Raw genomic sequence first — 14,273 nt, 5'->3', positions numbered from 1 at the left:
GGAAAATTTTTTCTTTTAGTACCTTGACTATATCATACCACTGCCTTCTTGCCTCCATGGTTTCAGATGAGAAATCAGCACTTCATTCTATGGAGCCTCCCTTGTATGTAATGGTTCTCTTTTCTCTTGCTGCTTTTAGAATTTTCTCCTTGTCTTGAGCATTGGATAATTTGGCAAGTATATGTCTTGGGGTAGGCCTGTTGGGATTTATGGTGTTTGGGGTGCATTGTGCTTCCTGGACATGTACATTCATCTCTCTCAGAAGGCTTGGTAAGTTTTCAGCCATTATTTCCTCCAATACCCCTTCTGTCCCCTTTCCCTTCTCTTCTCCTTCTAGGATGCCTACAATACATATGTTTGTGCATTTTGCATTGTCATTCAGGTCCCTAAGTCCCAGCTGGATTTTTTCTATCTTTTTATCAATCAGTTCTACTATCTGTTTGATTTCAGATGTACTGTTTTCCACGTCGCTAATTCTCTCCTCTGCCTCTTCTAATCTGCTACTATTTGCTGAGACTGTATTTTTTAAAAAGATTTATTTATTTATTTATTTATTTCCTCTCCCCCCCCACCCCGGTTGTCTGTTCTCTGTGTCTATTTGCTGCATCTTCTTTGTCCGCTTTTGTTGTTGTCAGCAGCACGGGAATCTGTGTTTCTTTTTGTTGCGTCATCCTGTGTCAGCTCTCCATGTGTGTGGCACCATTCCTGGGCAGGCTGCACTTTCTTTTGTGCTGGGCGGCTTTCCTTATGGGGTGCACTCCTTGTGCGTGGGGCTCCCCTATACGGAGACACCCCTATGTGGCACGGCACTCCTTGCGCTCATCAGCACTGCACATGGGTCAGCTCACATGGGTCAAGGAGGCCTGGAGTTTGAACCGTGGACCTCCCATGTGGTAGACGGATGCCCTAACCACTGGGCCAAGTCTACTGCTAGTATTTTTGATTTCTTGAACTGTGATGTTCATCACCATCATATCTGTTATCTTTTTGCATATGTCTGCAATTTCCTCTCCAAGTGTTTCCTTCATATTGTTAATCTCTTCCTTTACTTCATTAAGTTGGTCTCTAATATATGTTTTGAAATCTTTAATTACTTGTCCAATGTTCTGCTCCCCTTCCTGGTTTTTAGTTCGTTCATTGGATTCAGCCATGTTTTCTTGATTATTGGTTTGGTTTGTAGTTTTTGTTGTTGTCTGGTCATCATTTTATCTTGATGGGTTTAATCAGTTCCTTAGTTTCTTTGTTTAGTCTTGGGGATTAATTAGTTGTTGTTCATGTGTAAGTGTTATGTCTTCTCTTTGTCACTTTGTTCTTCTTACTCTATTTTCTTGTTGCTGGTTAAGTTCACTTTGAAGGAAAATATTAGGGCCAGGGAAAGCAAAATGAGTTAAGAAAAGAAAATGTATAAAGTAGTATTGGTAATAAATTTTAACAGAGCAACAATGTGAGATCTAGAAGAATGGATATTAGACTCATGTAAGTTGTGTAGAGTTATAGCAATAGAGTACCTATAATGAGACAGTCTACTGTATATGGGGAGGAATATAGTATGAAATAAAAGGCCAGTGCTTTCATGAGAGAGGGAAAGAGAAAAGAAAGACAATAATATCAAGAGTGGATAAAAGACAGAAAACAGAGCAAAGGTATTAGAAATAAAAAGTCAGACAATTTGGGGGCCAAAGAAAGGGAGGTGGAATGTAAGAGAAACAGTAGATGATGAAGGATAGAAAGATGTAGGGGAAAGGGGATAGTGTAGGTGGCCAAAATCAATATACACAGAAAAGAGGAAATGGAGGATGAAGAAACACAGCAAGTGTGAAGCACTCCCTCCAGCACCTATTATATAAAGAAAAGAAAATAAAAAAGAAGAGAAAGAGAGAAAAGAAAAAAAAAAAAGAGAAGAGAAAAGGGGGGCAAAGAAAAGGGCGGGAAACAAGCAAGAAAAAGAAAAAGAGAGAAAAAAAAAAACACCACTAAATACATGAGAAAGGACCTTGGGGGATAAAATGGGAGAAAAGACCAGGAGCCAATGCAATATTAGTAACCATGACATAAAAAAACCAAAAACAACAAAACAAAACAAAAAAAAGGAACCAATGTTTCAAGCTAGGAATCCTCTTTGTGGTTAAATAATATGCTTAAGGATCTGACCTTCCCCCTTTCTCCTTTCCTCACTTCTCTCTCTTCCAGGGCAGCAGGAAAGCTGCCTGAGAGGTCCGGTAGGAGAGTCAAGTAGGTCCTTGTTGAACCAACTCAACACAGAAGACAATGACTCTTTATTTCCAGCATGAGAGCACCTACACCTCACCAGTAACCCCAAATATGCTATTGGAAGCTTGGATAGCACCTCCTACAATCCCTCCCCCTTAGGTATGGTAGGGGGGTCTAATTATTTTCTGACTCCACCTTCTCCCAGACCAAGTTTCCTATCCCAGGACGTTTAGGTAAATTGGGCATTCTCAGCAGATTCGCCTCTCCTTTCTTCCCAGACTCTCCCCAAATCAGCTGGTACTCTCCTCCAAGCTCAAGGAGAAAAAAAAACAAAAACAAAAAAAATGCAGAGCGCTAGGGTAATCAAGGACCTCAGACAGACCTCAGGGCACAGCGGATTCAGGGATGGGAAGTCTGTGATATTGCAGACTCAAGGTGTGTGAGTCTCTGGAGCATGGGCCACCAGGGTTTGGGGACACAGACCTGGGAACCACACATCCAGTTAACGTGGGGCCTGGGAACAACGCCGCACAACAAAGCCTTCAGGGATCCCTGCAGCCAGGCACCAGCCCTAGGGGGAGGAGTCCCACACACAACCTCTGACCTCCATGTCAGAAGCCCAAAATTCCACCTCCCACAAGAATCTCCTCCGTCACTGTCTCACCAAATCGACTTCCAGACACCTCCCGCCCTGCAAGCCCCTGAAACAGCCCACTCAGGGCTTGGGAACTCCCCAGCACAGCAAAGCCTTCAGGAATCACTGCAGCCGGGCCACTAGCCTCAGGGGGAAGGGTCCCACCCACAACCCCTGACCTCTGTGCAAGAGACCCAAAATTCTACCTCTTGCAAGAATCTCCTGTCATTGTCCCACCAAATCAATGTCCAGACACCTCCTGCCCTGCAAACACCCAAAACAGCCTGGTCCATCAGGACTCCGACCCTACTCAGCTACTTCTTTGCAGGAGAGATTATGAGGTGCACTCACTCAGATGCCATCTTGCCCTGGCTCCACTTTTATTAACTTTTTATGTTTGGGATATTAAACTCTCATCATATATATGATTTACAAGTATTTATTTACTTTTTGATAGGTTTTCTTTCTACTTTCTTGATAATGTATTTTCATGCTCAAAAGTTTTTAATTTTGATGAAGTCTTGTTTTTTCAATCTTATGGAAAAATCTCTCTGTCTTTAGCATTTACTTTAATTTTATCTGTGGGTTTTTCATCAATTCTTTTTATCATGTTGAGGAAGTTCCTGTATATTCCTAGCTTTGTGAATGTTTTATATCATGAATGTGTCCTGAAAATTTTCAAAAGCATTTTCTGAGTCAATTAAGGGGATCATGTGTTTTTTTTCTTTCTTTCTCTTAATGTGGTTATTACCTTGTTTGATTTTTTTCTTTCAATTGTGGAAAAATATACATACCAAAAAATCATTTTTATATAAGTGGATAATACTGTGACATTATGTACTTTGATAATATTATGTAACTTTGGCCACTATTTCCAGACTCTTTTTAGACTCCCAACCAAAATACATGCCCCTTTTAGCAATAACTCCAATGACCTCCCCACCCAGTAACCATTACTCTGCCTCATGTCTCTATTAATTTGTTTATTTTATGTATTTCATATGATAGCAATCATACAATATTTGTCCTTTTGTGTATGGCTTATCTTTTGGAGACAGAGTAAATAAATTGGAATGGATATCATGTAATGAAGTATAAAAATCCCACCATGGGTTTGGGCCTGTACAGGGGAGAACAGGAAGGGGAGTACAGTCCATGGTTAAATATCACCTGAATTTGACCTTGAGAATCTGTGGAAGAAGCAGTTAGTGTAACATATTTTTCAGCCAGTTAATTCAGTTTTTCATCTGAATTTTTAGTTCTGTGACCTTCAGCCTTAATGACAGTGTCCAAGAGTGATAATCAAAGGTCCTCTATGAGCCCTGCTATTTGCTGTCCATGTTTAATTGGAGACCCTACTACTGTCATGGAACCTCTTGTGTCTGTAACATCCCCAAATCATGCACAACTTTAGAAGTATAGAGACTTTTAGTATCAGCATTAGCCCTTTACACTTCCACTTTTTAATCATGCCAAGTGACAGCAATTAATTCTGCTACTTGAGTGGATTTGACACTTTGTAGAGCTTGATATTTAAGAGAATTGTGTTGATCATTAATGCCATAGCCACCTTTGAAAGGTTTTTCCTGCCTGTGGATGTTATAGACATGATGTACAGTTAATTGGTGGATGAATGTGGTCTAGGACAAGTTAGTCCCTGGAGTTTTCAGTCATGAGGGGTCACTTCATCAGGGAATGAGGTAACAGGGTTAGGGTTTGACAGAGGTGAGTTGTATTGTGTGGTGGAGGAATAAGGTATTCATAAAAGATAAATTGAGAGGTGAAAATTGTGTGTTTTCAGTAAGTGGTGAGGTTTGCACAGCATGGTGGACATTGACATTGAATGAGTGAACTATAACTAAGTCAGAGGTGGTTTAACCAACTTGGCATTAGCAGCTACTGCTCACAAGCAAGACAGAGAGGCCTTAGTTCCAGGGTTATGCTATAATATCCTAGTGGCTTCTGGTGTCCATTTGGCTTGTAGGACAATGCACCAAGAACGGGTCCATCTTGTTCATGTCCACCAATGAGGAAGTAAGTTGTAGGTAGGAAATCTAAGGGTGAGGGGTGATAAAGGTGAACATTTACTACATTCACATACCTGTTTAGTTTGTGAACCCCAAATTAATGCTCAGAGACTGATGCCTTAGCCATATAGCATAATGAGGTGAAACAATCATAGGAAAATAAGTTATCCATGTTCTGCAATATCCTATGAGCCCCAGAAATGTCCTAGCTGGTATTTTGTGTGTATGTGCATGGGTATAAGTGTTTCTGTACCCCATATATGTCCAATATTAGTGGAATTTTTACCCCCAAGAAGGGGGACAATTGCATAATAGGCTGTTTAGTTCCTCAGGTTGATGCTAGGCTGGTGAGGTCTGAGAGGACAGAGGATTTCTGGGAAATCATGTAAAGGTGTTAAAGAGAATGTGTGTGATGGAGATGAGATTGGGGACTTGTGAAATGAGTCCTTTGGGGGTGCAGCTGATGTTGATAGCCCAATATAGTCCCATGAAGTAGGACTGAAAAGAAAGTTAAGTTTGGCCTTGAGAGGTCCTATGGAAATGTCAAGTGTTTTAAACAGTAAATTATGGTGTAAATTATCAAAGGTAAGGTTTGATGACTCCCAGGAAGGTGGTCAGGGAATGAATTGGTAGTTAGCATGTAATGAGTTGCCCCTCATCATTGGGAAATGTGGAGCCCTTTGACTTGTAAAGCAATGTTTTCCTTTGAATGCAGAAATAACCTAGCGGGGAGCGCATGCGGCTCAAGGAACTGGGTGCCCGCCTTCCACATAGGAGGTCCTGTGTTCCGTTTCTGGTGCCTCCTAAAGAAGACAAGCTGCAAGGAGCTGCAAAGAGCTGCAATGAGCCACAACGAGTTGCAATGAAGCATTTGGGCACTCTCCCATATGGAAGGTCCAGGTTTTGGTGTCTGGTGCATCCTAAGGAAGATGAACAGACAACAAGCAGAGAGACAAGGGAGCCATCCTGGGCAGGGGCAGGTGGAATAAAAATTTTTAAAAAAAGTAATTGAGGGCACTGAGTAATTACTTCCATGGAGGGTACTCAATGGGTGTTCGAGTCCTGTCTTTTCCCTTAATGGCTGTGCTCTCTTTGACTCACTGTTTTTTTCTTTGCAAGAGTGACATGTGTCCCAGTCGATGGGGACTCACATTTTATGGGCTTGTCTGATTCAAAATTTTCAGGCTTTTCTAATTGTTTAGTTGTAGGGCCATGCATTTGTGTTGTATATTCTCTATTTTCTTGAAGATAATAGTGGACTTGAGTTCAAAGTTCATATAAGATCATGTTTTCTTTGAATGGTGAGAATTTTACTTACTGCTCTCCAGTATAGATGTCTTTTATTTATTTTTGTTGCTTAATGGCTCTGGCTAGAACTTCCAGTACAATGTTGAAAGGGAAGGTGAAAGCAGGCACTCTTATTGTTTTGTTTCTGATTATGGAAGATAGTCTTTTATTCTTTTACCATCACATCTAATTTTAACTATTGTGTTTTCATAAATTCCCTTTATCAAGTGAGGAAGTTCTCTTCTCTACCCAGTGTTGTGAATGATTTTATTAAGAAAGCATGTTGGAATCTTTAAAATGCTTTTTCAAAGTCAATTGAGGTGATCACCCCTTTTTCACTACATTATATTAATATTATTATTTTGATTTATTTTTGCAGTCTTTCATTTCCCTTGACTGGTATCATGTATACAGCTGAATGGTTTACCAGTTTGTTTCCATCATGCAGAAATTTAAGAGTCAGCTAGTCTTCCATGTTATTCCTTCTCTGTCTATTCCTAGCCATGCTGGTGGTGGTTCTGCTCCAACACAGCCTCCAGAACCCAAAAATATGACCTACCTAATATGTCAAAGGGACTCAATGCATAAGATAAGACACTCATCCAGGATGATTTTTCTGTATTAAAGGGGTTTGGGGTTGTGTCAGAGGTTAGGAATAAGGCTTTAAATTATTGTTAGAGGTCAAGGTTCAAGATTCAGGATCAGGTTCTTTTTCTGGGTTAGGACTTAGGTTTAAGGTTAGAGCCACTTTCTTCCTCTGGGGTCCTGATGAGCTTGCCTAAGAGGGTCAGGGGTGCAAGAGGAGCAGCAAATGAGTGGGTGGCTGGATGTGGGGAAGAATAGGGTTGCAGGCTTCTCCTTGTCTGGTGCTGGTCAAAGCTTGGATGCCTTGCTCAGGTGGGAGTGCTCCCAGGCAGGGTCTTTTAATCAGAGAGCTTTTCCCCTCCTGCGAACACTGGACCATTTCCATGGAAGGTCTGGGCTTTTGGGAAGGTCTGTGTGACTGATATCCCTTCACCTGGCAATCCACACACGAGCCTCCAGGAATCTTTAGTCACTTCAATGCCATTACTTTCCAGGCAGGGGGAATTTCCTGTGAGAGCGCAACCTAAAGCCCTTTTCAGGGCCCAGGACCTGAGGGCATATGATGCCTCATAACATTTTCTAATGTTGACTGATGGAAGCTGCTTATCACGGTTTATTCTGTAACATTTCTTCTGTCCCTATCATTCTTTTCATTAAAACCAATTTTATTGGCACATATTAATACAGCATAAATCCATCCAGAGTGTATAATCAATGGTATTCAGTGTAATCAAATATTTGTGCATTTGTCACTTCAATCATTCTTAGAGCATTTTCATTATTCCAATAATAATAATAAAGACAAAGAAAACTCATCATCTCTCTATCTCTCTATACTTCCCCTGCCACACATAGCTGCTATTTTTCCTTCTTTCTAGTATATTTGTATTTACATTTTGTAAAAACAGTCTTATATATACAGTATCACCCATATTCAAGTTTTACATGAGGTTTCATTGTCATATAGAGTACCATGTTAGTTTTTTAGCTTTCCTTCTAGTAATATACATGATCCTATATTTTCTCTTTAAACCACTGTCATATCCATGCAATAGCCCTGCAAGTTACAAGGAGTATGATATGTTTTACCCATCTCTATTCATTTCTAAAGATTTACAACCAACCTTTTTACCAATTATGCACAGATTATACCTCAGCTTTCCATACTCTAACCTCATTCTTTTTTTCTGGTGACCTATATTAAAATTATTAACTCCATGCATTTACACAATATATTTAGTTTATAATAGTAATAGCATAATGTTTTCATAGTTCATCCACATTTCAGCTCTTATTGGAATTACATTCCTTTTTACAGCTGCATATTATTCTATAGTATCTATATACCATTTTATTTATTCAACAGGTGATGGATATTTGAATTGCTTCCAACTCTGACTTTTGCAAATAATGATGCTAAAAACTGGACAAGATTTTTTTTTCTGTATATAAACACATTTATGGGAATGCTTACAGAATACAAGACACAATTATGGTATAGACATTACAAAAAACACAATTGATAGCAATATATGGCCACTTTATTATATATTAAGAATATGAGTCAGTCAAATACTTGGTCTGTACAACAAAGCAATATTCTAAATGGTGTTATTTGCGACATTAAATGGAAGAACAATATCAAATCTAAGAATTACTATGAGAAAAATGTAGATTTTATATTTTACTGGGTTTATCAAAGGTTAGTGAGTTTATTTTGTTGTCCTACAATAAAGTGTCAAGAAATTTCCAGTAATTTTGTACAGTTGGTAACTTGCTGTTGTATGGTTTTGGCAGTATGATGACAAGAATCTTTCAAATATTTCACAGAGCATTAAAAAACTACAGGACTATTAATGTTCTTGTTGGAGGGAGTTTGTTGTTCATTTTACTTTGTAGGAGCACTCTTGGATCACTTCCTGTTATAGTTTTTCTACCTTAATAATGTGCTTTTGAAAAAAGTCCCAAAATGTTGTCTTCAGCCATTAGCTTTATTATATTAATAAATATGCCACATGTCACTAATAAAAAAAGTTGGAGGATAGTTACAAAAATAACACAAACCCCATACAGAGAACTCCAGCATAGCCTTACCTCTACTTGCCCAGATCCACCAATTGTAACATTTTGCCACATTTGCCCCATCATTCCCTATTATCTATCTATCTATCTATCTATCTATCTATCTATCTATCTATCTATCTATCTATCTATCTATCATCTATCCTTATCTGTCCATTCATCCATCTATCTTCTGGACACTTGAGTGTACATTGTATACACCATGCTCCTTGAACACTCAATAATTCAATGTACATTTCGTAAGAAGAAGGATTTGTACTTACACAACCACCTTAAATAATAGTTATGAAGTTCAAGAAATTTAACAGTGATATAAAGTTCAAAGTCTATATTCTATTTTTTTTTTTTCAAATGTCCCAATAATTTTCCTCTGAGACTTTTCCCTTCCTTGCTAGATCCCATCCAGGATCGTGTATTACGTATAATTGTCATTGTCTCTTTAGCCACACTTTTTTTTTTACTCATGAGAACATATATACAACATAAACTTCCCATCTCAAACACTCCCAAGCGTACAATCTAATGAGATTAATCACTTTCACATTATTTCAGTATCCTCACTAAATTTTATTAGTAAGACTTTCACCTCTTCCCAAATAGAATCCCTTCACTCATTGTGCCTTAGTTTTCTCAGGAGGCATTATAGTGAGATTAAATCAGAAGTAATGGTGCCTGAAATGGAGGGGGAGGGATCTAGAAATAGGAATAGGAATAGAAATAGAAGTAGAAATAGAAATAGAAACAGGAATAAAAATCTAGGTGCAATCTACAGGTCCTGATGCTTAGACAGAAGTGAGGAAAGAGGCAGAGTCATGGTGACTTACAGTTTCTGGCCCTCCCTGAAATGGGGAGCACAGAAAAAGGAGGCTGTGCTGGGTCAGAATAGTGGTGGACTAGAAGATATGTCTTGTCTTGCTCTAATTTGTTGTTTAGATTAAAATGAAAAGAAAAATATTATTGGAAAGTGCAAAATTGAAAATATGTAATAGCTAAAATTCTATTAATCCTTATATGTGCTAATTTAAATTCATGTAAATTGAAACACTTAGTTTGTGGTTGACTTTCGGGCTTAGTGTAGAGGGAAATATTATTTTGCTTTTTATTTGGGTTCTTCTCTTGTCTCCCCAACTTCTTGAGCTCTTCCCTTTCCTGCTCCCCCCCCCCACACTGTTGTTGTTTTTCTTTTCAATAATGATTTTTTAAAATAACAGTTTTAGAGTTAGGGGAAAATTACAAGGATATTCCAAAGAATTTCTGTATATATCACCCCCAGTTAATCGATTTTTAACATCCTACATTTAAACGGTACAGTAGTCACAACTAGTGAGCAAATATTGCCATGGTATTATTAGCAAAACCCATACTTTATTTGCATTTTCTTAGTCTTAATAAACTTTTCCTCTCTCAGGTGATCCCATCCAAGGTACTACATTACTTTTTATTTTATTAGAGAAGTTGTGAGCTTATAAAACAGTCATGCATAATGTGCAGAATTCCAAGACATCACACACCCCTCCACCAATACTTTACATTTGTTACAGATTATGAAAGAACATGATCAGACTTTTACCACTAACTATGATCCATAACAAACATCTGTTATATTTTCCCATACAGCCCATAATTATTAGCACCATGTATTAGTGTTGTACATTTGCTGTACTACACTAGAGAACACTTTCCTCTTTGTACTATTAACGACAGCCCATCTTCCAACACAGGTCATTGTGTTAGACTGCCCCATGACTTGTATGTTCTATCCAAACTGTATACTCCGTGGCTCTCGCTTTCATTACAGAGTTGTACAGTCATTGCCTCAGTAAACCTAATGTTTTCCTTAGTTCCAAAAAAAAAAAACAAAAAACAAAAACCCATATCTATTTTTGACCCTTAGCATTGATACAGAACCTTCTTTGACATTAATCCAAGAATATTACAAAATTACTTTTAAGTGTAGTCCATAAATTACTGTGGCTGAAAGGACATTTACTGTGGCTGTAAATGTCAATTGAAAGAAAGCTGGAGAACAATCTAGGGAATGAATAACAGGGAACCCGGAGGTGGATGAGCATTGTGGTTAATAGTATAAATACGAGAACGCTCTTTTATCAACTACGACAAATTATGTCACAATTACAAGATGGTAAGAATACAGTGATGCATTGGAAAAGTATAAGTAATGTAATTTTTAAAAGTTTTTTAGTTGGGATGTTTGTCTTTTTGTTGAATTTTAGTAATTCTTTATATATTCTGTATATTATACTATTATGAGAAAAATGTTTTCCAAATATTTTCTTCCATTTGGTAGGTTTTCATTTTATTGCTAATGTCCTTTGTTCTCAGAAATTATGTTTGATGAATTCCATTTTAGCAATTTTTTTCTTTTTGGGTTGTGCGTTGGTGTAAAACATAAAAATCCCTGCTGACTTCAAGGCCCTGAAGCTAGTTGCTGATATTTTCTTATAAGGTTTGCATGGTATTAGCTCTTATATTTAGGTCTTTAACTTGGTTTGAATTAATTTTTGTATATGATGAGTAGGTGTTCCATTCATGCTTTGCATATGGATTTCTTGTCCCGGTACCATATTTTGAAGAGATTGTTTCCTCATTGAATGGATTTGGACATTTGTCAAAAATCCATACACTGAAATGTGAATTCTCTAACTTTGACCTTCTTTCAAGATTGTTTTGCTTATACAGTGCCCCTTATAGTGCCTTATGAATTTGATAATCAACTGATCAGCTTTACCATATTTGCTAATGATACAGCAATTTAGAAAAATTATTTTATTTATTTCTCTCCCTTTTCCTCCCATTGTCTGCTGTCTGTGTCCATTTGCTGTGTGTTCTTCAGCATCTGCTTGCATTTCCAGTGGCACTGGGAAACTGGGTCTCTTTTTCGTTGCATCATCTTACTATGTCAGCTCTCTGTGTGTGCAGCACCATTCCTGGGCAGGCTGTGCTTTTTTTCACATGGGGCAGCTCTCCTTGTGGGGTACGCTCCTTGCACGTGGGGCACCTCTATGAGGGGGACCCCTGCATGGCGCAGCACTCCTTGCATGTGACAGCACTGTGCATGGGCCAGCTCAACACACGGCTCAGAAGGTCCTGGGGATTGAACCCTGGACCCTCCATATGGTAGATGGATGCTTTATCAGTTGAGCCACGTCCACTTCCCGATATTGCAATTTTGATAGGCATTACATTGAAGTTGTGGATCCTTTTAGGTGGTATTGATATATCAATAATATTAAGTTTCAATTCATGAACACTGGATATATATCTGTTTGTTTAGGTTGTCTTTAATTTCTTTCTGCCATGGTTTATATTTCAATATCTCCAGATATTTCGCTAGTCTCTTGAGATTTCTTCTTACAATTCATTGGTTGTTTAATAATGTAATTTATTTCCACGTACTTGTAAACTTTCCATTTCCCTCCTGCCATTGTTGTTTGAGAAGATCCCTTGTATGATTCCTATATTTTAATTTAGATTTTTATTTTATATGCAATCTAACATATGGTATACACTGGAAAAATTTCTATTTGTATTGTATACATGTATTCTGTTGTTATTGGTTGTATATATGGTTATCACCATTACATATTGGTTTATTGAACCTTTCATCAATATATATATTTTACACCTTAAGACTGTATTTTCTGAAAATATCAACTGTGGTTTTTTTTTTATTACCATTTACATGAATTAATTTTTCCTTTGTCTTTTTTTTTAAAACCTCTTTTAGTGTCTATATCTAAACTGGTATTTTTTGTAGCCAGCATTTAGCAGGATCAGACTTTTCATCCAATCTACCAATTTCTTCCTTTTAATAGTTGGATTTAATTCTTTGCCAGTTACAACAGTAATAGAAGAAATTGCATCTGCAATTTAACTATTTGATTTCTGTATGTCATGTATTCTTTTCTTCCTTAGAGACTCCTATATTGCCTTCTTTTTTGCTTCTATTGGCTTTCATAGTGTATCATTCTGATTTCCTTCGCCTTTCCTCTGCTCTATATTTTTATTATTTGTTATCTTTGTAATTAACAATAACATCTTAAACTAAAACAATTTAGTTAGACTAGTACCAACCTCATCTCAGTATTAAATTGTATTTCCATAGTACTCTGCCTGTTCTTTGTGTTCGTACTGTCCTATATTAAGTCTTTGTATGTTGCATGCCCATCAACATAGATTTTAAATAATTTTTACATAGCTAAGTTATGTGTTTCGGGGCACTACTCTTAAGTGCAGGAATGTTTATTTCACCTTGTCGTACTGTCCCTTTCACCCACCCCACCAACCCCACCCGAGCACCGGGCGCCCCTCGGCCTCACCGGGGCCCAGCGCCCGCGCTTCCGGGGACGCCCCCACCCGCTCCCCCAGTAACGGGCTGGCCCCTCTCCCCCCGTGGGGATGTCCTGGGAGTTCCCCGGCTGTGGCTGGACTGTCCTGTCCGCCCGCGGCGGGGCTCAGTGGTTGGGTGAACGTCACCCCAATCCCCCGCCTCCGCCAGGGGGGCACCTTTCGGCTCCAGCCGGCCGCAGGGCCTCGGCGTGGCGCCCCCTCGTCGGCCCCAGGCCCCCCGCCGGCTCCCCGCCCACGTGAGCCTCCAGAACCTTCTCCAGGGCGTCCCTCTCGGCTCCCAACTGCGCCGCGCAGGCCGCAAGCGCCGCCGTCCCGCCTCGAGCCCCCGAGGCGCCCCGAGGCCGCCTCAGCCCGCGAGGCTGTTCCAGCCGCGAAGCAGCGGCCCCTGGGGACGTGGGGCTGCCGGGGGCCGGGGGCCGCGCCCTGACTCGACGGCGGCCTTCCCGGCGGGAAGCGGTGGGCACGGCGGAGCCGAAAACGCTGTGCCCGACCCCGGGCAGCCGCCCCAGGCCCGGCCCGGCCCTTCCGACCAGGGTGGCCCAGGAGGACGAGGGGGTCGGCACCTCCCCGCCGCCGCCGCCGCCGCCGCCGCCGCCGCCGCCGCCGCCGCCGCCGCCGCCGCCGCCGCCGCCGCCGCCGCCTCTGGGAGCCAAGCCCCGCCCCCGCCCCCGCCCCCGCCCCCGCCCCCGTCCCCGCCCCCGCCCCGGGTGCCAAGCTCGGCCCCGCCCCCGCCCCCGCCCCGGGTGCCAAGCTCGGCCCCGCCCCCGCCCCCGCCCCCGCCCCCGCCGCCGGCCAAGCTCCGCCTCGGTCCCTGCAGGCCTCGCCCGCCCGCGCTCTGGCGCCTCCGCGTGGCCGCCCGGGGGATCGTCCGCGCCGGCCGCCCGCGGGTCCCACGTGCGCCGTGCCGACACGAGCCTGGTGCGCCTGGGCTGCCAGGTGGCACTGCCCGGGACAGGGACAGCGCGGCCCGCTTCCCGGCCCCACGGTGAGGGCTGGGAGGAGGCAGAGGTGGAGTGCTGGGCTTCAGATTGGAGAGAGCCGTGCCGGCTGCGGGAGTGAGGCCTGAGATGAGGCTT

The 14,273-nt window shown here is 41.2% G+C and overlaps 1 protein-coding gene across 1 annotated transcript in view; it reads left to right on the top strand.

Moving 5' to 3' along the window:
• The first annotated feature begins 241 nt into the window (after positions 1-241).
• LOC131274234 (ral guanine nucleotide dissociation stimulator-like) overlaps positions 242-14,273 on the top strand; it is a 54,097-nt gene continuing 40,065 nt past the window's right edge. The window contains 2 exon segments of the mRNA XM_071209518.1: positions 242-270; positions 13,346-14,182. Of these exon segments, the coding sequence (XP_071065619.1) occupies positions 242-270; positions 13,346-14,182 (866 nt within the window).

This window comes from Dasypus novemcinctus, chromosome 18 (genome assembly GCF_030445035.2).
Source record: "Dasypus novemcinctus isolate mDasNov1 chromosome 18, mDasNov1.1.hap2, whole genome shotgun sequence".
In the NCBI taxonomy this organism is placed as follows: Eukaryota; Metazoa; Chordata; class Mammalia; order Cingulata; family Dasypodidae; genus Dasypus; species Dasypus novemcinctus.
This window is presented reverse-complemented; position numbering and strand designations above follow the sequence as displayed.